The following is a 25,325-nucleotide window of genomic DNA, read 5'->3' on the forward strand; positions in this document are numbered from 1 at the left end:
CTCTTCTCTCCTCCTTCTTTATGTATTAATCTCCTATTTATGCACATTACTGATTTTGCTTCTTCCCCGGAGTTCTTGTGCTTTCTCGCCTCGTGGAGTTCCAGGAATCGGGGTTATATTTGGACTGTCATGTGCCACCTACTGAGGCCTGCTGCACCCACTACTACTACCACTATCATTATTAGTCACATTACTATTATTATTGCCTGTACTATTACGCTTATTGACTTGCTTCTACCCTGGAGTCTTTGTGCTTTCTGCAGCCGCAGGCTTCTATAAATCGTGGCTGTACCTGGACCGTGGTCGTGCATCCTGCTACGGCCCTGCTGACACCGACTGCTACCACCATTATTATTACTAGTCACATTACTATTACTATTACCTGTACCATTAAGCATTTTAGCTTTACTTCCACCCTGAGTTCCCAGGAATCGGGTTATATTTGGACTGTCATCGTGCCACCTACTGAGGCCCTGCTGACACCCACTACTACTACCACTATCATTATTAGTCACATTACTATTATTATTGCCTGTACTATTACGCTTTATTGACTTGCTTGTACCCTGGAGTCTTTGTGCTTTCTCGCTCGCAGGCTTCTATAAATCGTGGCTGTACCTGGACCGTGGACGTGCATCCTGCTACGGCCCTGCTGACACCGACTGCTACCACCATTATTATTACTAGTCACATTACTATTACTATTACCTGTACCATTAAGCATTTTAGCTTTACTTCCACCCTGAAGCCCTTTGCTTTCTCGTTCTGCAGGTTTCCATGAATCGTTGTGGTACCTGGACCGTAGTCGTGCCTCCTGCTGTGAGCCGACTGACACCCACTGCTACTTCGATTATTATTATTAGTCACATTACTATCCCTATTTTCATGGCTATAATTCTACTGTAATAATTGCTGCTGTTATTATAAGTAGTCTTATTATATGAATCATTTATGCCATATACATTGAATGTGTTGTATCTAAGAACTGTTATGCTGCTCATTCTGTACACATGACATCTATTGCATTCTGTCCATCCTGGGAGAAGGATCCCTCCTCTGTCGTTCTCCCATAGGTTTCTTCCTTTTTTCTCCCTGTTAAAGGGGTTTTTTAGGGGAGTTTTTCCTGTGCCGATGTGAGGGAAGGACAGAGGATGAATTGAATTGAATAATCAAAGCTCCTCAAAGTTCTCCATTTTATCCAGCCATCTGCATCAACGTAGTTAGAAAATGTTGGATGTGCTCAGAGAGGCGAAAACCTGCTGCACAGAACCCCAGCTAAGGGCCGTGTGTGATGATGTGACGTCACTTTGGCCGTGCAGACACACAGATACAGCATGCATTAATCAAACCTTAGGTAACGAGACACATCTCTTAGTTTCAGCTAATGAAAAAAACCTAATAACAACGTTCATACACATTTTTACCAATAAATTTAAAAAAAACAGAACTTTCTGGGTTTATTTCTTTTTTTCAAAAACCTGTCTAGGCCTGAATATTGATCATTTCAAATTCCATGACTTTTCCAGGTTGTCCATGAACATACAATTATATTCTATTTCTGCCAATAGATCCCCCTCTTCTACACACTGAACCTTTAAGACAGACTGGTGACCCATTAAATCCATTCTAATGAACCATCAACACCACCTCCAGCTTCCACTGTCTGAGGCTGGACCTTCTCCATTTCTCTCTTCGCTGGTTGAGCTGGCTCGTGTATATTTAGCATATATTTGATGTATCATAGGTCACATTGATTGCATTCTCTTCACGAGTGGTTGGGCGCCTGTGTCCACCGCCTCCAGTTTCCTGCCTAACTTTCATTGGTTCCTTCTGTCAGAGCTGTTTAGACGAGACGACTCGTGGTGACGAGCCAAGCGTTGCTCCAATGCAGACTCAAGGCTTCTTTTCTCAGGTCTCAGATATGTTCTGGTAAAGTTGTGCAGTCTTCAGTAGAAAGAGCTTCATAAATAAACAAAAACAATTGCCTCATAACAATATTCTACTGCCCACATAATATACCACCCTCTCTAGCTATTTAATTTGAGTTGAACGTTCTCCCATGAGAACAGACGCTGAGGCCCTCTCCAGTCTATGTAGGGTTCATTTCAAATGTAATATTTGCCTACTCTCTGATCATTTGGGGCTCTCTCACTGATAATGTTTTTGCATGTGCCAACGTGGCCTGAAGTATGATTAATCATAAAGTCATGTGCTTTATTAGGGTCTCTGGAAGGTGAGGGGCGGTGAACCCAAGCAGCTGGGGCTGTGGAGGCTCGATTCGTAGGAGCTGGGTGTCATCCCCACAATGCCCTCAGTCTGGGGCGTCTCCCCGCACAGGAAGTCATCCTCGTCCTCCTTCGAGCCCTGAAAGACAAAGAAAGAACCAACGCAACCTCAGGTCAAATGATCAAGAGCCTGAGAATCTGCAAACAAAGTCCATATCCATGTTAAGGAGCACACCACAGGATACAGTGAGACTGGACCAACATTCTTTTTTTTTTGACCTCATGCATATACATGTATTGTAATGCTATTCATATTTTCATGTATTTTTCTTATATGATCACCTATATTTTATTTATCTTATCACAGAGAAAGGGGACTTATAGGGACACTCAACCAGTGTCACACTGATCCTCCATGTCGATGTCACGGACAGTCTGAAGACTGTTGTTTGATGTCAGCTCGGGTACCAGGCAGAGGGTCTAACAAGAAGCCTCTGAGCAGTTGCATTATGGGAAGTGTTTGTCAATACCAACCTATATTATAGACTAAGAGACAGGATATTTCCACTTCTGCTGCTTTGATACCGAATATTTTAAGTGACAAACCCATTAGTCCATTAGTTGATGGACTTAACTCGACAACTATTTTGATAATCAATAAGTTGTTCAGAGGTAATTTAGCCCACATAAATAATAATTTCCTGGATCGAGCTGGGCGGTATTGACTTCATCAATTCATTTGAATTTATGGGTTTTCTCCGTCACATCTAGAAACACCTATAGGCTCACCTGGCTGACACTTATCCTTTCCAACCCCATCTGTTCAGAGGAGGGATCTCTTTAGTGCTCTGTCTGTGATTCTGTTAGCCACCAATATCACAAATCCTTGTCAGAGGGCTTTATCATCAGTACAACAGTGGAAGTCCAACTGCTCCACATATTGCTGCCAGTCATCCCATTCCAGGTCAGAGTTGTTGACGTCCATAAACTCTCTGTATAAAACCCTGCTCTGACCCCATGCACCCACCTGAGCCCCCGTGGTGACCATCTCACTGCCTAACTGGAAATAACAACCACATTACAACGAGTACAATGTTTAAAAAAGAAAATATATGTCCACTTTTACTTGGCTAATTAAGGTATGGAACGGCCACCACTTCCCTGAGCTCCCATAGTTCATAGTTCTCTTCAGGCAAAGGTAAAATACCAACATGGCAGCATGCTCCAATAAAAGTGTAGAGTTTGGTATCAAAAAAAGTCACTGTCCCCTCAGCAACCCCGAACAAAACACCGTCCGACATACAGTTTGTCCAAAAGCAGCATTACAGATTTATTCCAGCATCTCAGACAGAGGGAGGCAGCCGAGTGGGAGAAGTGTGTGGCACTGAGACCTGCATAAGGTGTTTGCGGCCGTAAAACTCCTGCTAAACACCAGGTAACATTAGAATAATCATGTTCTCATAATATCCCATCAGAGAAGAATGTGAGCACAAACGAGATCATCGGGAAGAGCCTGCTGGTTCCCCGACAGCTCACACATTAACAGAGAGTTAGGGGGATGTGAACGAGAACACACTAACGTGCTGACCCACATTCGCTGTAATCTGACCAACAATGCTATGAAAGTGCAACAGTAAACTGCTAGAACACTTCTTGAACATTGCTAACCCTTCTGTCATCTCACCTGTTGTCCTGTTTTGGTGGGAAGCAGCTCTGTGTCTGCTAGTTCCTCCCAGACCTGGTACAGTGGCTCAATCAGTTGAACAGACCTACACACACACACACACACACACACACACACACACACACACACACACACACACACACACACACACACACACACACACACACACACACACACACACACACACACACACACACACACACACACACACACACACAGAATCTTTGAGATCAGGTATATTGAGGTTTGTTCAGTTGCAATTTTATTTGTCCAGACGAACTAGCTTCTTCAGTTTATTGCAGACAATCACCAAACAGTCCACCTTGTCCAGTTTCCCACAGGACACGCAGTCTTCTAGGAACTAGGCTTTCATTTTTGACCCTTTCATAAGTTAGTGACAACAGAATCTCACCACATGGTCCAGTTGTCATGGAATTGTGACTGTTTCACAGAATCCACTCACAATTCCTGACTCCTAAAAAATTGCTGTTGGGAAGTAAAAAATGGGTGAGAGGACATAGAGATACATCCACCAAGATGTCATTAGAGAGAATGGTCAGCTGTACCTCTTGAGCAGGTAGGGGTCGAAGGGGAAGAAGCTGTCCAGAGGGTTGGTGTTGGTGGTCACACTGTCTCCCCCCGCAGAGTTGCGGACCACCGGCAGCACGTGGCGATTGTTCCTCTCTATGATGGTGTAGCAGAACACCACCTGATACGTCCTGCAACAAAAAACAGCAGCTGCTGTGAATGAGACCAGAGAGGGAAACGTATGCAGCTTGTTTTAGTCAACTCTCTTATTCTGTGTGAACTGATGCCTCTTATTAAGCCATGGTCACAAGAATCTTTGACCTTGGTTGTTGCTGACCTTTCAAATTGTTTCCTTGCACACTTTCTGATGTCTCTGCAAGGCTCTGCTCCCTACCTCACCATAAGTGAAGAGCAAGTTTCTATAGGGTGTTGGTATCTCTGTCTGCCAATATCAACCAGCATCTGAGAGTTCTAAGTGGAGCGGCCTCGCTTCGCTGGTGTGGAGGCGGCGGCTGGGGGGGCGGCTGTGGCGTAGTGGAGAGCAAGGTAGTTCTCCAATCAGAGGGTCGGTGGTTCGATACCCGGCTTCGGCAGTCGATGTGTCCTTGGGCAAGACACTTAACCCCAAGTTGCTCCCGAAGGCTTGCCATCGGTGTGGACTGGATGTTGCATGAATGTTAGTTAGAGTCTGATGGTGGCACCTTGCATGGTAGCCTGTCATCAGTGTGTGAATGGGTGAATGATATGTAATATACTACTGACTGTAAGTCGCTTTGGATAAAAGCGTCTGCTAAATGACTGTAATGTAATGTAATGTAATGTGGAGCCGCTCATGGCTCAAAGGTAGATGTTTGTAGGAGGTTGGATGCTGCTCATTATTTAAGATTGAACCAGTGGTTCAACACGACTTGGCTGGTAAGAGATTTGTTTGAGGCACAAAAGGCAAAACTCCAATATTTCACATACAATAGAAGATAAAGACATTTGTGTAGCTAAACTGGGTTTTTTCCAGTCTTTGCTCTCCCATTTATCATCTCAGAACCCCTCACTTTTATCTTGTGGCCCTTTGGAGGGGCCCGAGCCCCAGTATGGGAACCACTGTTTATAAGGAAGTTCAAACTAGGTCCACCACGAGCTGCTACACCAGTAAAATTATGCTCCAACAGTGATTCATCAGTATCAATCCAAAAACACATATTATTATAAAATATGTCATAATCAGTCTCACATGTTCCTCGTAAACAGCTGCTTTTACTTTTAATACTTGAAGTACATTTTGCTGATAGATGGAGTTTTACTTTGTGGCAGTCCCAGTAGTAATCTAGATTATAACAGGAATAAAAACATGTCAGTCTGGATGTCGGGGACCGGCTGTGTACCTGGTGATGGAAGCAAACATGTTGGTGACTGAAGGCAGGCAGACTTTGAGAGGGTTCAGCTGACACATCACCACCCGCTCCAGGTTCAGACTCTGCAGGTACTCCAGACCTGAAAAACACAAACGCACACACAAAGACTGAGTGACTCTGGATTAATTCAACTGCTTTGTTTGTCACAAAAAATAGACGGATATTATTTTTGATGTGGATTAGCTGCCATCTTTTCCCTGGTTGGAAAAGCTTGCTAATTGAAAACACTAAATGAAATGGCATCATTTAATTATTGATTTAAAACCCTCAAAAAAAGCACCTGCATCTTTGAATTTTGAAGCCGTAAGCAAATATATTTGATGATAACAATGTATAATCAATTCACAATGATAAACCATGAAACACTAACATGTCTAAAGCTTGATTAGTGCTAAAAGCCTGGTGTGGTGTTTATCAGCAGTTTGTGTTTTTCCTCAATCATATTAAACAATAGCAATCTTGTCCTTTAATCCCATTAACTGATGGGCTCTGTGTGGTTAGACACATTTTAAGAACGGACAGTGGAGTGAAGTATGAAACCACGGCGTTCAGCTGTGGACCTGTTTGAGACAAGACCTGTGTACCTTTCTTCATGTGGCCCTCCAGCATGGCCCTGTGTCTGAAGATGAGTGTGTAGAAGACGGCCTGGCAGGCGGTGTAGAAGGGCCCGTGCAGGCTGATGTCACAGCAGGCCTGTCTGCCGCTGCTGTCCTGGCTGTCGATGTAGCGGTGGATCCAGGAGAGCAGCAGGTCCAGGCAGGCCCTCACAGTGCTGCAGGAGGGGGGACGAGGACACTGGATTAGAACAGCTGCAGGAGGAACACGGTCCCTTTGGCTTTAAGTACGTCTGTGTTTTCTTCAGCAGCGTGAACTCACAGTACAGGGATGAACTTGGCTCGGGCCAGGAAGCTCCCCAGGTATCCGGCAGCAGCCTGGCGGAGGACAGCGGGCTGAGAGGGATTCTGCAGGATCTTCCACAGGTGATCCAGGAAGGCCTCGGCCAAAGCCTGGGACACAGGGAGCACAACATATACAGGACTCAAGAAGGGCCTCATCTCACAAGGACAGGTTCATCAAAGTAGATGAAATAACTGAATTAGGCCTTGTTGTTATAACAAAATAGAATCTATTTCAAGTGTCCAGAAAAAGCAGCATAGGTGTTTACACCTGATCCTGGGTAAGTGAAGAGAATGTGAGTGTTTAAACAGTGGCACAAGTTCTCCACCAACATACTACACAGAACACCAACAGCATTGTGTCTGCCATATGCACCGTCATAACACCAAAAACATTTTCACTCATCAACATATTCATTTTTCAACTTGGGGCTGTTGATTATTTTTTCAAAAAAATAATTATTCTGTAGAAGAAAAAAAAAGGAATTTATTTCAGTTGGACATTAAAGGTTCTCTATAATATTAAAATATTCTCAACCACTGGAGGGCCTCAGAGCGCCATCTAGAAGGCCGCAGTTAATGTAATATTTATTATTATGGTCATAACAGCTGACAGAGGCATAACACATATCTACAGTCTAGTTTATGTTATCTCATTGTGCAGGAGGTACTGACCACTCTGAAGCTGCACAGGTAAAACAGTGTGTACTGGACATGACAGGAGGCATGTGTTGGCAGAATGAGCTTGTCAAACACAGTCAACAAATCTCTGTACAGATCCTTAGTCCTTTCCACATGAAGAGAGCCTGAGAGAGAGAACAGAGGAAAGAGGATGACACACTTTACAGACAGAAACATTCACTCTGTCTTCAAAAAGAACATTATACATGTTCTTGTCTCAAAAAATGTGATGAGTGAGAGTCTTGTTTTTTTGTTTTTTTCTCTCAGTCCAAGCCTCCCTAAACCCTCGTTAACCCGTTATTGCTCAGTCCCGTCATGGGATGTGTGGTGTCAACACTAGACCTGAGTATGAAAGCTGTGTTATTCACATACCACCGACATGGCACACGTCCTTGATGTAAGACATCAGAACAACCATGAGAGTGTCCAGCCTGTCAGCAACCGGGTGGGCCATCCCAGTCGCCCTGGAGGGGGGACCTGCTGACATGTCCTCATCCTGACAGAGACACACACACACACACACACACACACAGGTTGTCAAAGTTAGAATAAAGAAGGCAGTACATTTTTTTTCTTTTTCTGAACTGATTACAAAAGCAATGTAATACAAATTCAATACACCCTTGACATTGTGCATTCACTTTTATTCACGTAGTTGTTATGTGTTGTGATTGTCATTTATTTGATCTGGCTCAGCAGTTTGACTGCTGGCATACATGCTAGAATAACTCATTCATACGTCATACAATTTATTCTTATCCAACTACAATCATGTTCAGTACCAGCCAGAAAAACTATGCTTCAGCTGACATTCAATTGACATCCTTTTGGAATGTTTGCACTTGAAGTCTGTTTGCTAGTCTGAACTCAAGGTTCAAGGCATTTTGTTTTAACTCTCACAAAATAGTGCATTCCTTTTTTGAATTTTTTGCATCAGGAGGACTGTACATAGCAGCAACAAAACCATTCCAACCATGAAAGACGCATATGAGACATGATGAGGCAAATCAACAACAATGACAGAAAACACATGAGCCTAAAGGAATAGTTTGGTGGTTTTAAAGTGAAACTGTATGAGGTACTTCCATAGTCAGTGTATAACTACAGAAGATGGAGTTTGTAGAAACAGACAGGAGTACCAGCAAAGCCATGTACTGCTGTGGACGAGGAAGCAGAGAAACAAGTCTACTCAATACTTCCCTGTGGTGTTACTACTAGATGAGTAATGCTCCATGCCAACCACTTTTCTATTCTTGTATATAAACTACTAACATACTCTGCTTCTAAAAAAATAGCCCAGTCCTAAAACTGTACATGAAAAACTAAAATTCTTCCCCAAACCCAGAGGAAGTATGAGAGCAGTGCTGGTCGTTACCATGTCAAAGAGCCCTTCCTCAGCCCGCTCATCGGCCCGCTGGTTCAGCACCGCATTGTCCTCTGCTTCCTCAATGTCGGACCGGGCTGCACTCACCTGGGACACAGCACACACACTGTTATAGACAGGAGGACTTCCTAGTCAAAGACATCATGTGTGTCACAATGTAACTAAGGGACATTAGAGACTACATCAATGATGAAATATGGTGCAAAAATCAATGTAGCTACTGAAAGAGAAAATGAAAAACTAAGTCAACAGGAAATGCTTCCGACACGTCTTTCTGCTACAAATACACATAAACTAAATCTCTGTGACAACCTCACTGCAGACAAACATGGACTCTGTGTTGATATATTATGGGGCCACCATAAACACTTGAGTCAGTTATATAACCTCTCTTTGGATCACTTGTGTTATTTGGAGTTGAACCACTTACATCCAGTTTGAGCATCTTTCCGATGATCAACTCCAGCACGTCTCGTCTAATTGATGGTATGTACATGGCCACCCTCAGGAGGTTGTGGACGTAACACTCCTGTAGAGAGCAACAAAATATCAATATACCCAGCACTACTGTGTAAAAGGAAAACTTCACCCGCAGATGATATATATACAGTGGGTACGGAAAGTATTCAGACCCCTTTAAATTTTTCACCCTTTGTTTCATTGCAGCCATTTGCTAAAATTCGAAAAAGTTCATTTTTTTTCGCATTAATGTACACTCAGCAACCGACCTTGACAGAAAAAAACAGAAATGTAGAAATTTTTGCAAATTTATTAAAAAAGAAAAACTGAAATATCACATGGTCATAAGTATTCAGACCCTTTGCTCAGTATTGAGTAGAAGCACCCTTTTGAGCTAGTACAGCCATGAGTCTTCTTGGGAATGATGCAACAAGTTTCTCACACCTGGATTTGGGGATCCTCTGCCATTCTTCCTTGCAGATCCTCTCCAGTTCTGTCAGGTTGGATGGTGAACGTTGGTGGACAGCCATTTTCAGGTCTCTCCAGAGATGCTCAATTGGGTTTAGGTCAGGGCTCTGGCTGGGCCAGTCAAGAATGGTCACAGACTTGTTCCGAAGCCACTCCTTTGTTATTTTAGCTGTGTGCTTCGGGTCATTGTCTTGTTGGAAGGTGAACCTTCGGCCCAGTCTGAGGTCCTGAGCACTCTGGAGGAGGTTTTCTTCCAGGATATCTCTGTACTTGGCCGCATTCATCTTTCCTTCAATTGCAACCAGTCGTCCTGTCCCTGCAGCTGAAAAACACCCCCATAGCATGATGCTGCCACCACCATGTTTCACTGTTGGGATTGTATTGGGCAGGTGATGAGCAGTGCCTGGTTTTCTCCACACATACCGCTTAGAATTAACGCCAAAAAGTTCAATCTTGGTCTCATCAGACCAGAGAATCTTATTTCTCATAGTTTGGGAGTCCTCCATGTGTTTTTTGGCAAACTCTATGCGGGCTTTCATATGTCTTGCACTGAGGAGAGGCTTCCGTCGGGCCACTCTGCCATAAAGCCCCGACTGGTGGAGGGCTGCAGTGATAGTTGACTTTGTGGAACTTTCTCCCATCTCCCTACTGCATCTCTGGAGCTCAGCCACAGTGATCTTTGGGTTCTTCTTTACCTCTCTCACCAAGGCTCTTCTCCCACGATTGCTCAGTTTGGCTGGACGGCCAGGTCTAGGAAGAGTTCTGGTCATCCCATACTTCTTCCATTTAAGGATTATGGAGGCCACTGTGCTCTTAGGAACCTTGAGTGCTGCAGAAATTCTTTTGTAACCTTGGCCAGATCTGTGCCTTGCCACAATTCTGTCTCTGAGCTCCTTGGGCAGTTCCTTCGACCTCATGATTCTCATTTGTTCTGACATGCACTGTGAGCTGTAAGGTCTTATATAGACAGGTGTGTGCCTTTCCTAATCAAGTCCAATCAGTTTAATTAAACACAGCTGGACTCCAATGAAGGAGTAGAACCATCTCAAGGAGGATCAGAAGAAATGGACAGCATGTGAGTTAAATATGAGTGTCACAGCAAAGGGTCTGAATACTTATGACCATGTGATATTTCAGTTTTTCTTTTTTAATAAATTTGCAAAAATTTCTACATTTCTGTTTTTTTCTGTCAAGATGGGTTGCTGAGTGTACATTAATGCGGAAAAAAATGAACTTTTTCGATTTTAGCAAATGGCTGCAATGAAACAAAGAGTGAAAAATTTAAAGGGGTCTGAATACATTCCGTACCCACTGTAATTTGCTCTCAACTGAAAACTTTTTTTTTTTCTCTTGCTTCCACCGTGAACAAAGATTCCAGAAACAGAGAAAAGTCTTGATGAGTTGAAGTAGAGGCGTTTAACAACAGCAATATATATGAAAACATCCATTTAAAGTCTCACACAACTAATACAGAATAATCCAAGTCTCATTTATCTAGTGGTATGCTCACTACCTCACAAAAACGTATAGATATGTGTTCAGATAGAAGCAGGGGAGTGACAATGTACATGACGCACAATGTGTAACAATATACATGTGTGTATAACGGGTATCTGGTGTGAGCAATAAGCCATTTCTTCATAAATAAAAAGGAAGCTTTTGTGGTTAGTACAGTGACCAGGTAGTAATTCTTCCACAGCTTGTTGGGGCGATCTGATCAGTGCTGACTTCATCACTACTGTTTAAAGTGAAGCATCAGCTTCAGACATCTCTTACCAGTGTAGAGGAGGATTTCTGTACAAAGGGGAAGTTCTCTGTCAGAATGGGCATCAGAAAGCGGCTGGTGCTGAAAGAAGAGAACAAACCTACTCAGGACAACACAGAAGCCCAGGGCAGGAAGTTCATGTGTGTGAAGATCTGATGAAGATCACAATAATTCATACTGGTACTGTATTTAGAAATATGCACAGAATTTTAAAAAACTAAGATCCATACAATAATGACTGACAGCAGTAAGACTAAGTATATAGAATGTTTTAATCTGCCTTTATTAGTACTGTTATATTGAATCAGAATTGGATACATTTGCATGGGTCTCTTTTTTGTGTACTGCCCATATATTTATTGATCATAAAGGTTTTATGCACTTAAGTTTATGGATATGAGTGAAAGGACAGGTTATTAGTTAATGTATTTGGATTCCTGTTAGCTGCACAACAGATACTCTTCATGTACAGTAACTTTGAATGGATACGGAAATCTGTCTAAACAAGAGTGAAAATCACATTACATACAAACTCCTTCCGGCTAGTTTGGCCCTCAAACAACAAAAGACCGGCCGTCATTTTGAGAAGACGCTGTGCTCTGCTCTGCGACGGGAAATGTCCTTTGTTTGGACTTCCGAAGGCAGATGAAATGAAGAAAAAGTGGCTACATTTCATTTTAACACTTTTCCAGAGCAGTACAACGAAAACTTAATGTGTTCGCTGCATTTCGCCGAAGACAGCTTCAACAGTGTTTTTGAACAGCTCTGGAAGAGGTGGCTGAATTCTGTTTCGAAAGGGACGGGACATTTCCGACGCATGCGGAACGTTGACCAATCACAACGTGTTGTAACTGTAACTTGACATAAAAATATGCACCCGAAAAAAAGGCATAATAGGGCCTGTTTAAAGTGCTGCTAGATAACATCTGATGGGGGCTGACATGTGTTGCATTGGTTTACCAGAGGACGTGTCTAAAACTGAGTACATTCACCACACATGAAGCATGCTGTATGTGATGTCATCAGCAGAGATACACTTTCAAGAACCTTATTAAAGGATGTAACGACCTATTGAACAAAAAGATATTACTGGCTGTTCAGGAAAAAAGACCAGGAGGGAAACAGAAAATAAGAAAGAAAATAAGAAGATGTTGCATTGCTGCTCTTTTGTCCTGTGTTGTGCCGAGGGCTCAGGAAAGCAGCTTTATAAAGCAAATGTTGAATTTCCTTTGTCAGTCAAAAAGGATAAATCAGGTGGAACAGATATTTGTATACAGTTCCATTCCCTGCTTCCAGTGTTTATAGAGATGGTTGGATACCACTTTTTCATGTCTGATACAGATACCGCACCCTCGAGTATCTGCTGATACTGATCCCAATCCAATACCGTCTATTTCCCTCTTGTAAACAACTATGCTGTTAATTACACATTTGTGTGGATACAGTTTGCTTAACTTAGCCATCTGAAAATATATTATGCTCAAACTGTGAAACAAACATTCTACTCTGTTCCCTCAGGGTGACATCATTCATAACCATAATATTAATTTCCATTTCTAAGCAGACGATACGCCACTCTACCTGCTGATAGAACCTAATGACAAAATCAGTCGAAAAACCCTTCATAACTGCTTAGCAGACATTAAAAGTGGATGTATGACAACCTCCGGCTTAATCTGAGGTCATTCTTTTGTCAAACCCTGTTATCTGTTCCAAAGTTGTAAAATTCATAGAATAGTATCCCCTCAAAAGTCATAGTATATAGAAAGAAAATCGCTCGGTCAAACCATACAAAACAATATAACAAATACCAAGTAGCAATGAAATATGTCACCAAAACCAGCAGTAACGAGAAATCAAGCTTTCAATAAGTGCATTCAATCTAACACCCAGTACAACTGGTGTGTGTGTGTGTGTGTGTGTGTGTGTGTGTGTGTGTGTGTGTGTGTGTGTGTGTGTGTGTGTGTGTGTGTGTGTCTGCGTAAATGTTTGTGTCCAATTGTCCACTCAGTAACAACTCTGGTTGTTTTCATTCTACAACCCAAAACAGTTCAGTCTGATCTGGTTCGTTTGAGAGAACAAACACTCGTTATTGTAAATTTAAAGCTGCTTCCTTTCAGTTTCTTCCCGTACCAAAAGCCAAATCTCTACTGTTAGTGGGCAACGGTATTCATACTGAGAAAAGAGGAAGAAGAGACTTACGATGGAACATATCTGGTGATGAGCTGCAACGCCTGGTGACACTGATTGAAGTTTCTGGGGAGGTCTTGACAAATCAAAGATTATTAATTATTAAAGCAGTAGAGTTTGTAATCAACATTCATCTTTCAATCATGAGTATTTAACTAGAAACTCTGAGGATTTGCGTGTAAGCCATTGTCTAATCCTGCCCTGCTTCACATTCATGTTTCTCACTGTCTTCAGGGAGCTTTCACACCTTACATTTTTGGTTCAGTTTAACGACTAACTAAACTCGTTTGGGCTGGTGAGAAAAACTGTCAATCCAACTGGGATGACAACCATAACTGAACCTATACAGCTTGAAAAGGTGGGTTTCAGGTTTCTGTTTGAAATTTCACTTGAAATAAGAACGAGAACACCTACTTTCATCTTCATCATCTGAATCGGAGAAATCCACCCCTCCTTCACAGATAGTCACTCTCTCTGGAAACAAAAACACACAATATTACTCCTTGATTCACTGATGGTGGGACACAGTTAATATATTACATGGCCTCTCTTCGCCTGAAGATTTAAACTCACACCAAACTGAAAACATATAAGGATGACAGTTAGTCAACAGACTAGATAGTTAAGATACAACTTTAATTAACTTCTTTGAAACCACTGTGAGAGCTGTAAATTCTGTATTTTATTGTTGAAATGTATTGGATTATCTGACCACCAGTCAAGGGAACCTACTGGGAGTGAAGTGGGAGACCACCATCTTGAGGCAGGCACACAAGTAGACAGTCTGTGCTGAGACCAGGTTACCGAGGAAGGCCATGTACTCCTCCACCACAGCCTGGCTGCGGCCCACCCACGGAAGCTTCTAGAAAGCACACACACATTACCACAGAAAAGTTTTAGCCATATGTCAATAATCAACATAGCTGCTCATTCATTTTCTTGTGACTAATTGGTTAACTGTCAACTAATCACTTCAGCTCTCAACGTGGTACAGGTCCGCATGGTGGTTTGTCCACTCATGCAGCTGAAATATATGATGAGCTTCATCCTCTGGTCTTTGCACACTCACCAAGATGGTATAGATGAGCTGCTCATGGTCCTTGGTGAGCTGGGTCACACAACTCCGAAACTCTTGTAGCCAGTTGATGATCTGGGCATCCTGTCAGAGGAGAGAGTTCACTAAGGAACGAACCCACATTACACAGATCCCAGGTCACCTCAAACACTCGGATGCTTTACTCTACCTTTATCTCAGGATCAGCCAGCTGATGTTTCAGCAGTTCATAGTCCCTTGAGTCTCCCTTCAAACAAGAAGAGAAACAGCAAATAATGAACGGAAAGCAGTTATTAAAGACAGTCACTCTGTTCTTAATAGGATTCAAATCACACATTTGCCTTAGAGGGCTTTACAATCTGTACACATGCTATCCTCTGTCCCAGAACCCTCACATCTGCACAGGAAAAACTCCCCTAAAAACCCCTTTAACAGGGAGAAAAAAGGAAGAAACCTATGGGAGAACGACAGAGGAGGGATCCTTCTCCCAGGATGGACAGAATGCAATAGATGTCATGTGTACAGAATGAACAACATCACAGAGTTACAACACATTCAATGTACAGTACCAGTCAAAAGTGTGGACACACCTTCTCATTCAACTACTTTGAAGAATGTAAAATATAAAACATATTCTGGTTTGTTGAGCATTTGTTTGTTTACCACATAATTCCATATGTGTTCCTTCATAGTTTGGATGTCTTCAATATTAATCTACAATGTAGAAAAAAATAAAGAAAAAAAAATAAAGAAAAACCATTGAATGAGAAGGTGTGTCCAAACTTTTGACTGGTACTGTATATGACATAAATGATTCATATAATAAGAGTAGTAAGCAGAGTAACGAAGGAAAAAAATTAAAACAACTAATAATAACAGCAGCAATGAATATAGTAGAATTCTAATAATGATAAGAGCAGTAATTCGTAATTAGTTAATTTTACATAATGTTCTTATTCACCATTAACACCTACAGTGAGTAGGTGTTCAGCGGCAGCATTAACATAGTCTCAGCTGATGGATAACTAGTCAGCTATGACAGTGGACTGACGTGACGTTACCACTCACCCGTTTAAGTTTAGCAAGCGTTTCCACCACAGTGCCTCCGAATCGGACAGTCTTAACAGGGGGAGAGTTCAAAAAGTCCCGACTGTCTACCTCCATTTTTTCACTGCGCTCATGCAGAGAGTGACGCTTGTTGCTAACAACGCAGACGTTGGCCGTCTTTACTCTAAGAGATCCAGCTGAAGCGGGAAAGACGAACCGGTTTCATTGTTATTAAGTAAGGTCATTAACAGTCTAATGTTTAAGGACTATGTTAATGGTTTTTGTAGAGTTATTACAGTGTTTTGAAAACTACTGCTCGACTTAACCGTAATTATGCTAGAGCATGTGTTCACAAGAGGAAGAGAACCACTTGTTTACGGAAGTGAACACAGGACTCGGGTGCCGCATTCAAAGTCTTCCCATAGATTTGGACTCCGTGTAATAGGTTCCGGTTGGCTCTGTGACTAGTCTCTACTTCAAAAAGGGGTTTGTTTGTTTTTTTGCTTTTTTGAGTGTTTATTTTGAAAAAAAAAGGTAAATTAGCCATATTCAAGGGGTGCATGTAAAAGGATAAAAATAAATACATAGATACACAATATAGCTATGTGAAGAGTCTTTAAACCCTTGAGAGGCACTAACTTTCTGAGAAATATCCAAAAGAAAGATGTATCCAAAACTAAATGTTAACCATGAAGTCTTTGATTACAGTCCTGCAGACATAATAAAATACATCTGGAGAAATCCGCTAACAGTAATAGAATAAGGACAACTCTAAAATAAGTTTATGGATGCTTAATCTTCAAATACACTGATTTGATGAAGTTGTTATCAAAGTTGTTTGAAACAGGTTCCCCCTGTGTTTGAAATAATTTAAGTAAATGGGAAGCTCATAACTTATTTCCACAGGATCATGTTTCAAACTAACCTTCATAGATTGCAAATGAAGTGGAGACATTTTCGAAATGAGAGATCTCGTTTTTCTGCTCCAGGTTGATAGACTACATAAAATACATACTAGAGTAATAACCTTTTCTGCACTAAGTTGTCAATATGCACTCTAAAAGATAGCCTGTCATCCACTCAGATACCCAGCTACTTGTAGAAGATACTCTTTCAGTTGGGTCTCCTCCTAAAATATGAATGCCAGCATTGTAAAGAAAACTTTACAAAACAGTTTTTGATAAAAATCATAGAAAGAAAACTTCAGCCCCAAAAACATGGAAATCCACTTAACATTTTTAACTGTTTGTTGCATTTACTGTACTTGTAAAACCTCATTTTAACACATTAGTGTATTGTAGTCAGCAGACAGTGTCCCCGCTTCAGGGACGACTAGGTCACACATTTTATTTCAATATTTTGGATTCAAAAAAGTTGATGTCCCAGATTGTTTACAATGTAAAAATCAGAGAATTAAGATATTTTCAAAATCAAGACATGTCTCTTCATTGTCTTGTGCCCATGATTTAACACCTGGTATAGACTTTGTATGTGCCAATATGTAACAGAGAGCACTGTTGTTAACTTGGATTCTACCACTAGGTGTCACCAAAGTGATATTTTAAAAACCCATCACACAGCAGCTTCAGAAAAAGGAACAAGTGAGAATAACACAGTTTGAGCTCTATCAAACACAGAACAGCCAATGAGGAAGTGTGAAATGTATTCTCTACTGGTCTTGTTCAATCATTAGATGGTGGAAATAAAAAGAATGTTGCTTCCTTAAAAATATTTGATGTAAAACTTTATATTTCTCAATATAAATATAATATAAATATACATTTTGAATCTGGTCTCATACTAAGGAAGGAATCAGATCAACAACCAACCATTCTACTGATAACATGTGTATTTGGAAGGGTTTACTGACTTATTACACATGTTGGGTTTTAAGGGTGATCCTGATCATCTCTAGACTAAATAATACTTCCTTTAGCCAAAAACATAAATAAACCATAAAAAGAAACAACAGTTTACCACTTTCTTTATGAATACCAGGAACCACACAATGGAAGATATAACTGAATTTGAATAAATTGCCCCCCAAATTCAGTCAAACTCTAAGTTGAATCATTTTTTGATGACATTTAAAGTCATGTATCATGGTGGCCCCTGACCTCAGTATTTATAATCCTTATTATAATATAATAATATGTTGTCCTGGCTTTACCTATCATAGGGTTTAAGTCAGGAGGAGAAGTGCATCAGAGTTCTGGACTAAAGTATTCAGTGTGACTCATCCTGTAAAACTACCTCCACTGATCTCTGCTCCATTTCCCCACAGCTATTGTTGTTCCTTTTTGTGACACTAATGGAGCATTATGATGTCCTCTAAAGTACTTTTTTCTTAATTAATCTATTTATTTTTTACACCCTCTGGAACTAAAGATACACAGTAAATTAGTTGTTCTCCTTCTTTGCTGTGTAGATGTATAATCAGTAGTATTGAAGTAGAGCACAGCATTGGAAACAGCAGTGTAATAAAACCAGCAGGTTCCAAAGGTTAGACACTTGGGCCTGTTATCAACATGGGTGGGAACGAGGAAGCCTGCTAGCAGCTTCACACAGCAGCATTCTGCTCACCACAACTGATTTAGCCCATTCCATTTATTGATTAGATCACATATTCATATTCAGCTCTCCCTGGGTAACATGTCAGCTGCTGAAATAACTTAAAGTGTCCAGAAGGATCGGAACGTCCCACCTAACCAGAAACATAATAAAGAAATTATTTAGTAAGGTGAGGTCACAGCAGACTCATTTACTGCTGCTATCACAGACCAAGCTGCTCCTGCTTTATGAACTACCTCACGGGTATGCACTTGTTTATCCTAGTGATTCTATTTTACTTCTTACTGTGCTCAAATAAATGTTGAGAAAGTTTCAATGAAGTAATTTTCATTTCAAGACATACATATAAATAGCTACATGAATAGTAAGGTTTAGTTGTGCTCTAGGTGCACAGACTCCCTGTGTAGCTGTCATTACTGTGTGATTATTAATCCCACTGCAGTTCTTGTGTATCTGGTTGAAGCAGAGACAACTGATGAAGGTCAGACATTAAACTAGAGTAGTCAGGTTCAGGATAGCTCTTTGGTCAGGGAATAGGACCTGAACAAATTATTATTATTTTTTTAAACATCTAATTAGTATAACTGTCTATAGGTGGACGTTTTAACTATGAATCGCTATCAAAATTGAAGTGTTAAAGCTCCTGGGCTACTATTATACACGTGAGCGATATAGTTTTGTCCAACGTGTAAATACTGTCATCTCAAGTCTGCGTGCTGATTGGTGTAGCCCGTTGGTGTTTTCATTACCTCGATTCCCAACAGTTACATAATGACAAGAACATATTTTACACTTCTCAGGGGTGGGGTTGGTGCAGTCTGTCTGGGGGATTCAACTCAGCGGGTCAGAGAAGGCCGCTCGGTGTGGAAGGACCTCCTCGGCCCTCGCTGGGAGCATTTCCTCCAGAGCACCATGAGCAGCTCTAGGTCTGTTTAGAACGGCCGTCTTGAAATCATCATTCATATTTTTACAAGACCACAAAGCATCGCATTGAAGCATTTAGCTTGAAATTGTAGCCTACAACATTTTCTCCAAGACCTCTGATCCCCACAAGGTCCACCCACCATAGTCTCACCACATCCAGTCAGAAACACGGGTACAGCCTGTTATAATCTAGCAGAGCAGTGTCACATTTTGTTAATAACTAGGCCACTAATTGAAACGCAATAAAATATATTCTGTGACAGTCATCCTCTTGGGGGTATTTACTTTAATTTTGGCACCCACAGCTAAAAACATAATTGGTAACCTATGGCTATTACTGATATTAGACAGAGAGCTGATTTTAGGCCACTTGGGGTCAGCAGAATCAAATTGTGAACACAACATTATCATATTATCACATTTAAAGTTGATTTGGCAAACTTGTTAGCAAACTGTTGCTTATTTACACATCCAGCAGAAATAAGCGATGTTGTTATTTGGAGCTGTGTTTGTGTCACCTGGTGAAAGTAACATTCGCTCTCCTTTTAGCTCTGTTTTGGTCTCTACCAACTCCTGGGGGAGTGACTCTCTCTTCCGCTGCTAGATGCTCCACTGTGTTCACCAGCTATCTCACTGTGACTGTCTGCTGTAGAAGAAACTGTAAGAATTCAGTTCACTGATCTAAATGGTAAATGGACTGTACATATATAGCTCTATTCTAGTCTTCAGACCAATCAAAGCTCTTTAACACTACGTGTCATCATTCACCCATTCACACCCATTCATACACTGATGACAGGGGCTACCATGTAAGGTGCCACCTGCCAACAGGACTAACCTACTCATTCACACCCATTCTTACACATATAAGTTCATCTTTTGTTCAGATCCAGATCTTGTCAGGAATCAAATCACACTGATATAAGATATGCTACCCAATGTAATATAAACAGGTATTATTTTATTAAATGATGTGGCACTCACTCCATCAGAGATAGGATGGTTTAACACATGATGCAGTGAGGCATTGTTAGCCCTTTATAAGAACACATTAGATATATACAAAATCACAACAAGAAAGTTCAGTCACACAAAGCAGTCATCACAAACATACAGATACATAAATCAAAACAGTCACAAATGTGCATTAAAAACATTTCTAATGTCCCTTGATCTCACACATCCTGAATAGATGCAGCTGTACTGATTAAAACATAAAATGTATTAAGAAAATACACTGAATTAAAGCTGTACTCAGCAACACATTTTCTAAATATCATCATTAATAATTTCTCATTATACACACTTTAAACAGTAAAAGAGTTGAGCATGAACTGGAGGCAGCTGAAGACAGTGAAGGCGGGCTCTCTGAAGTCTGCGGGGAGAGAATGAATGATACGTCATCAATAAAGTGTGTGTGTGTGTGTGTGCACAGACAGACTTGACAGGAGTTCAGTTGGTGATCAGAGCCTGCTATTGTTTAAACTGAAGGCTTGTCTTTTAGTGAGCAGTGAACTGGGGTTAATGATTAGCCAGTGATAAGATTCTTAACTGCCTCAGCACAGGCAGTCCTTTTAGTTCTACATTCAAATTGCATCAAAGAAAGAAAACGAAAACAAGATATTTTTATGGTTCTACTATTCAGAAATATTGTATTCAATTCATTCATACGTTTTTGAACCCCGTTACAACAGGACTATGATTAATTTGTGTCCAGAACCCCAAAACATTTTAGATGTGTTATATATACATATATATACATCAACAAATACATCCGAATATTCACTTGTATTTCAAAGCAATCATCATAATAATAATAATAAAAGCTCTTGTCGGATCAAATTTAGCTTTATTTCTATAATATTGTTGTACACCATGAGTTGCCAATATAAAAAATATTGCCAATAGTACAAAATCTCAAAGATTTGTGTATGAATGTGTGTGAATGGGTATATGATGGGAAAGAGGACATTGTTACTATTATTACTGGGAATTTGGGTTTGAATGACCTGAGGAAGATATTTCTTTCTACAAATATAACCAAATGACACTACACATGTTTTAACAGTCTTTAAAAATTCAAAAGCAAATAAATAAAAGGATTTTTGTATTTTTTCATTAAAATGATATTCCTAGCAGTGTGTGGGGGCTGTTGAAACAGCCTTTATACCATCACTAAGAAAATATAATTGCACAGTTAAAATACATACAAACTAAACAAAAGGGGAATGATGATAATAGAAAATGTAAATTTTTGGGCTATAAAAGATTTCTTCGTTGGAGTGACATTGGATCATTTGACTTAAATCCTGGCTGTTGCTACATGTGCACAACGTGGAAGTTGACTGGCCATATGTTTAAATATATGGATCTAAAAATGAGATATCTTTGTTCCTATCTGACCGTTTCCAAATATTTACATTTTTAGTGGTACATTATTTACGGTTTTAGGTTTCAAGTTCTTCATTATCATATGTAGAGTTACAGTGAAGGAAGTATTAGTAACTCTCTGTTTTATCTAAGTCTAATTATAATACATAAAATGGTGCTGCAGTAAAATAAAGGAATATGCTAAAACATATAATACTGTTCTGTTATAATGTGTGTACACACACACACACACACACACACACACACACACACACACACACACACACACACACACACACACACACACAGATGTAACTAGTCTGACATAAAGACACTTTACAGGTGGTTCTGTGTGAAGGCCTCACCTGTCGGCCTACACTATGTAGGTGAGGTCTCTGTTGTTGTGTGCGGCATCTCTACGTCACAGCCTGCCACTGATGAGACAGGAGTGTGTGGGGTAACCCCCTGTGGGGTCATCGTTGCCATAGGAACGGCCACCGGCGCACCCCTGGCTGACCTCTGCGAGCGGGACGATGGGGCTCCGTTCCTCCGAAACGAGGTCCTGATGCCGCCGGACACGCGGCTGGAGAGGCGCCTCACCGCGCCGCTGATGCCGCTCAGAGCGCCCCTGTCCTTCTTCAGTAAACCGACGTCATCCTCCAGCTCCGCCGGGGGGACCTCGATGTTCCCGGAGTACCAGAACACCCACCAGATGAGGCTGAGGAAGATGACGATGGCCCCCGCGTAGATGAGCAGGTCGTAGAAGAACACGTTCACAAACACCCCGATGAGCAGCACGAGCAGCCCCACAATGTCAAAGGCTACCGCGAGCCAGAAACAGCACACGCAGCGACCCAGACCCCGGTGGACCGGTTCCATGTCGGCGTACAGGAGGCCCGCTTTAGGCGCTTATTCCCCGGAGCCTTTGTGCCCTGGCATTGAGTTTCCGAGCGCCTGTAAGGTGAGTCAGGTGAGGCGCTCAGGACAGGTAGTCAGGTAGACAGGTAGTCAGGTAGTCCGTGGACTGGTAGTGGGCTTGCAGAGGAGGGGCGTGGTGCCCGGGGGGGAGGGGCTCAGATCTCTACCTGGCCCGTTCCAGTGCGTACAGGTGAGCGTAGCCGAGAATGTCTGCCGCAGTTGTGACTTTTCTCTATATTTTTTAACATTCTCTCTGAAGAGTCCGTCCTGGAGAGTGTCAGAGAGCGGCTCAGTGGGAGAGCGGGTCGTCCTCTAATTGGAAGATCTGCGCTGAAGTTCAGATCCTGATGGGATGGTGGATCTTGTATCAGTGTGTGTGTGTGTGTGTGTGTGTGTGTGGGGGCGCCGAAAAGGGGGGTAAAGGAGACGGATTCTAGGGGCCCATGATGGAGGGGGCCCAGAGAGGCCCCTAATGATGATGAAATTATAATACAGAAAAAATAATGACACTAAGTTATTAACTAACATATAATCACACATGTTTTATATTCTTCCCCTACTGTACATGTCAACTGTCATGCTGTTCTTCTTTCACAAATATGGTAATGATAGTCAAAAATACCATTAAAATGCATAATTGTATGTAAAATAGCATCAAAAATTTTTGCCGCTGTGTTGGGGGCCCTGTAAAGATTCTTTTCATGGGGCCCAAAATCCCTAGCGGCGCCCCTGTGTGTGTGTGTGTGTGTGTGTGTGTGTGTGTGTGTGTGTGTGTGTGTGTGTGTGTGTGTGTGTGTGTGTGTGTGTGTGTGTGTGTGTGTGTGTGTGTGTGAATGGGTGAATGGTGACATGTAGCGTTAAGAGCTCTCACCTACAAAGGTGTTGGGCTAGATGGGGCCTCCTGTACCAAACCTCAGAACTGCAGTGGCCCTTGGACATGGGGACCTTTGTTGCATGTCGTCCCCTCTATGTCTCTCTCTCTCTCTCTCTCTCTCCCTCATTTCCTGTCTGTCTGTTATCTCAACTGTCACCATCAAATAAAGGGATACATTAAAAAAAAGAATACATTGTTTTCGTAGTGACCCTTATTTTTTCTAACAGTTATATTCCTTCAATATAATAATTGAGCTCTGTCTTTGCAAACGTGTTTTGAATATTTGATTGTGCTGTATAGATTATTTATAAAATGCAATTAAATAGCTGTACATATTACTTGTAATTTGTGGTGTATAGAAAGTACTTAGACCCAATACCAAAAACCTCACTGTAAAAAATACTGCATTACAAGTAAAAGTCCTTTATTCAACATGTTGCTTGGGTGAAAGCATGTTAGTTAAATGTTGTTTAAAGGTGCCGGTGGCTGACAGATATGCTAACAAAGCTACTGGTCCCAACAGTGCTGACAGAGCTAGAGATTGGAGTGGAGATTGACCATATTTTTAAAGTGAACCTGAACCTTCCTACACACACACACAAACACAAACACGTGTATGAGTTCATTACCTTCCCATAGCTGTGCTCTGGTATGTTGCTATCTAGCCGTCTTCAAATGATCTTTTTTACAAGCCAGGAGGACTTGTCACCCTAGCTAAACTCCATTTTGTTGACCTGGTACTCTGAATCAAATATAATAATGTTTTATTATGGAAAAGACAGTTATTGTGTCCATAACCTCCATGTAAGCATTAATAGTGCAGGTTAAAGGGTGATGGTATAGAGCGCCTGCAGTGGTAGCTGCTCTACGCTGTTGAATCAACATCAAAAAAACTGAATAACAGGCTACATTTACACACTTGTTAACATGTTTGAATCGGTGTCTTGATTTGCCAAACAAATCTGTTTTCTCACAGGGTATTTGCTGTTGTATCTGCATTCTGCACACAGACAGATGGACGTGCTGCAGGTTAGATCAGGTCAGATCAGATCATCTGCTGGTCTTTGGCCTGGAGCCACCAGCACCAAGCTGAGGACTGTATGTGTGTGTGTGTGTGTGGGGGGGTCTGCAACCAGCGACCAATGTTGAGAACAATCAGAGATGGATATGTCCAGCAGTGCTTCTCTGCCTCAGTAATCCCGTTCTACAGGATTTACACAGCCCACCAGCAGCCACAGCGGCTTATGGAGAAGATGACAAATAAATAAATAAAGGAGAGCAAGAGTCAACCGGGATACAACGAGACAGATGGGCAGCAGAAAATGACCCGCATGGGACAGCCTTTGTGACATATTTGACAAAATGAAATAGATAAAATGAACACAGGAGATGTGAGAATTGTCCCTCAGAAGGTCCACAACAAGGACCACTTTCCCAAATAATTCATAAAAACACATAAAAAAAGGAGTAAAAATGAACTGTAAACATGTGTTATGTAAAAAATAATAAAATAACTTTGTACATTACCAAAGACATTTTAAATATTTTAATCTAACCATTGGGCAGTACCTAGGTGGCCCTCTAGATGGGGCTCCTCTGGGCCCGTACCAGCTGGCCTACAACATAAACTCACTTCATATGTGGAGGTCTTCATTCGGTCTTCATTCACACTTTGTCCCAAAAGGAAGCACTGCCTTGCACAACAGTAATAGTATTCAACACATCAAAGGTTATTCATTCCTTTAAAAAGGTGTTTATTGGGCTGTTACACTATACCTGAAGAGCTCCTTTGGTTAGTTTGGGGACTCACAAAGGCATCCAGACCTCTGAGAAACTGGCTAAACCGTACCTGTTTTCAGCGATTTAAGTTAGGACTAC

General features: G+C 41.4%; 2 protein-coding genes across 2 annotated transcripts; both read right to left on the reverse strand.

Moving 5' to 3' along the window:
• Nucleotides 1–1,262: 1,262 nt before the first annotated feature.
• Nucleotides 1,263–16,158, reverse strand: rrn3 (RRN3 homolog, RNA polymerase I transcription factor). Its single transcript, XM_054607196.1, has 17 exons — nucleotides 15,812–16,158; nucleotides 14,934–14,990; nucleotides 14,759–14,848; nucleotides 14,422–14,551; nucleotides 14,104–14,163; nucleotides 13,702–13,765; nucleotides 11,511–11,580; nucleotides 9,238–9,336; nucleotides 8,799–8,894; nucleotides 7,796–7,919; nucleotides 7,418–7,548; nucleotides 6,723–6,853; nucleotides 6,431–6,618; nucleotides 5,817–5,925; nucleotides 4,476–4,628; nucleotides 3,910–3,994; nucleotides 1,263–2,364 (listed from the first exon to the last, which is right to left on the reverse strand). Exons 1-17 carry the CDS (start codon nucleotides 15,905–15,907, stop codon nucleotides 2,218–2,220), a joined length of 1,830 nt encoding a protein of 609 aa, XP_054463171.1. The 5' UTR covers nucleotides 15,908–16,158; the 3' UTR covers nucleotides 1,263–2,217.
• A 4,118-nt stretch (nucleotides 16,159–20,276) lies between these two features.
• On the reverse strand, nucleotides 20,277–22,653 carry si:dkeyp-72e1.6 (transmembrane protein 238-like). The gene is made up of 2 exons (XM_054608169.1): nucleotides 22,021–22,653; nucleotides 20,277–20,660 (listed from the first exon to the last, which is right to left on the reverse strand). Exon 1 carries the CDS (start codon nucleotides 22,532–22,534, stop codon nucleotides 22,034–22,036), a length of 501 nt encoding a protein of 166 aa, XP_054464144.1. The 5' UTR covers nucleotides 22,535–22,653; the 3' UTR covers nucleotides 20,277–20,660; nucleotides 22,021–22,033.
• Nucleotides 22,654–25,325: the final 2,672 nt, after the last annotated feature.

This window comes from Anoplopoma fimbria, chromosome 11, assembly GCF_027596085.1.
Source record: "Anoplopoma fimbria isolate UVic2021 breed Golden Eagle Sablefish chromosome 11, Afim_UVic_2022, whole genome shotgun sequence".
Classification (NCBI taxonomy): Eukaryota; Metazoa; Chordata; class Actinopteri; order Perciformes; family Anoplopomatidae; genus Anoplopoma; species Anoplopoma fimbria.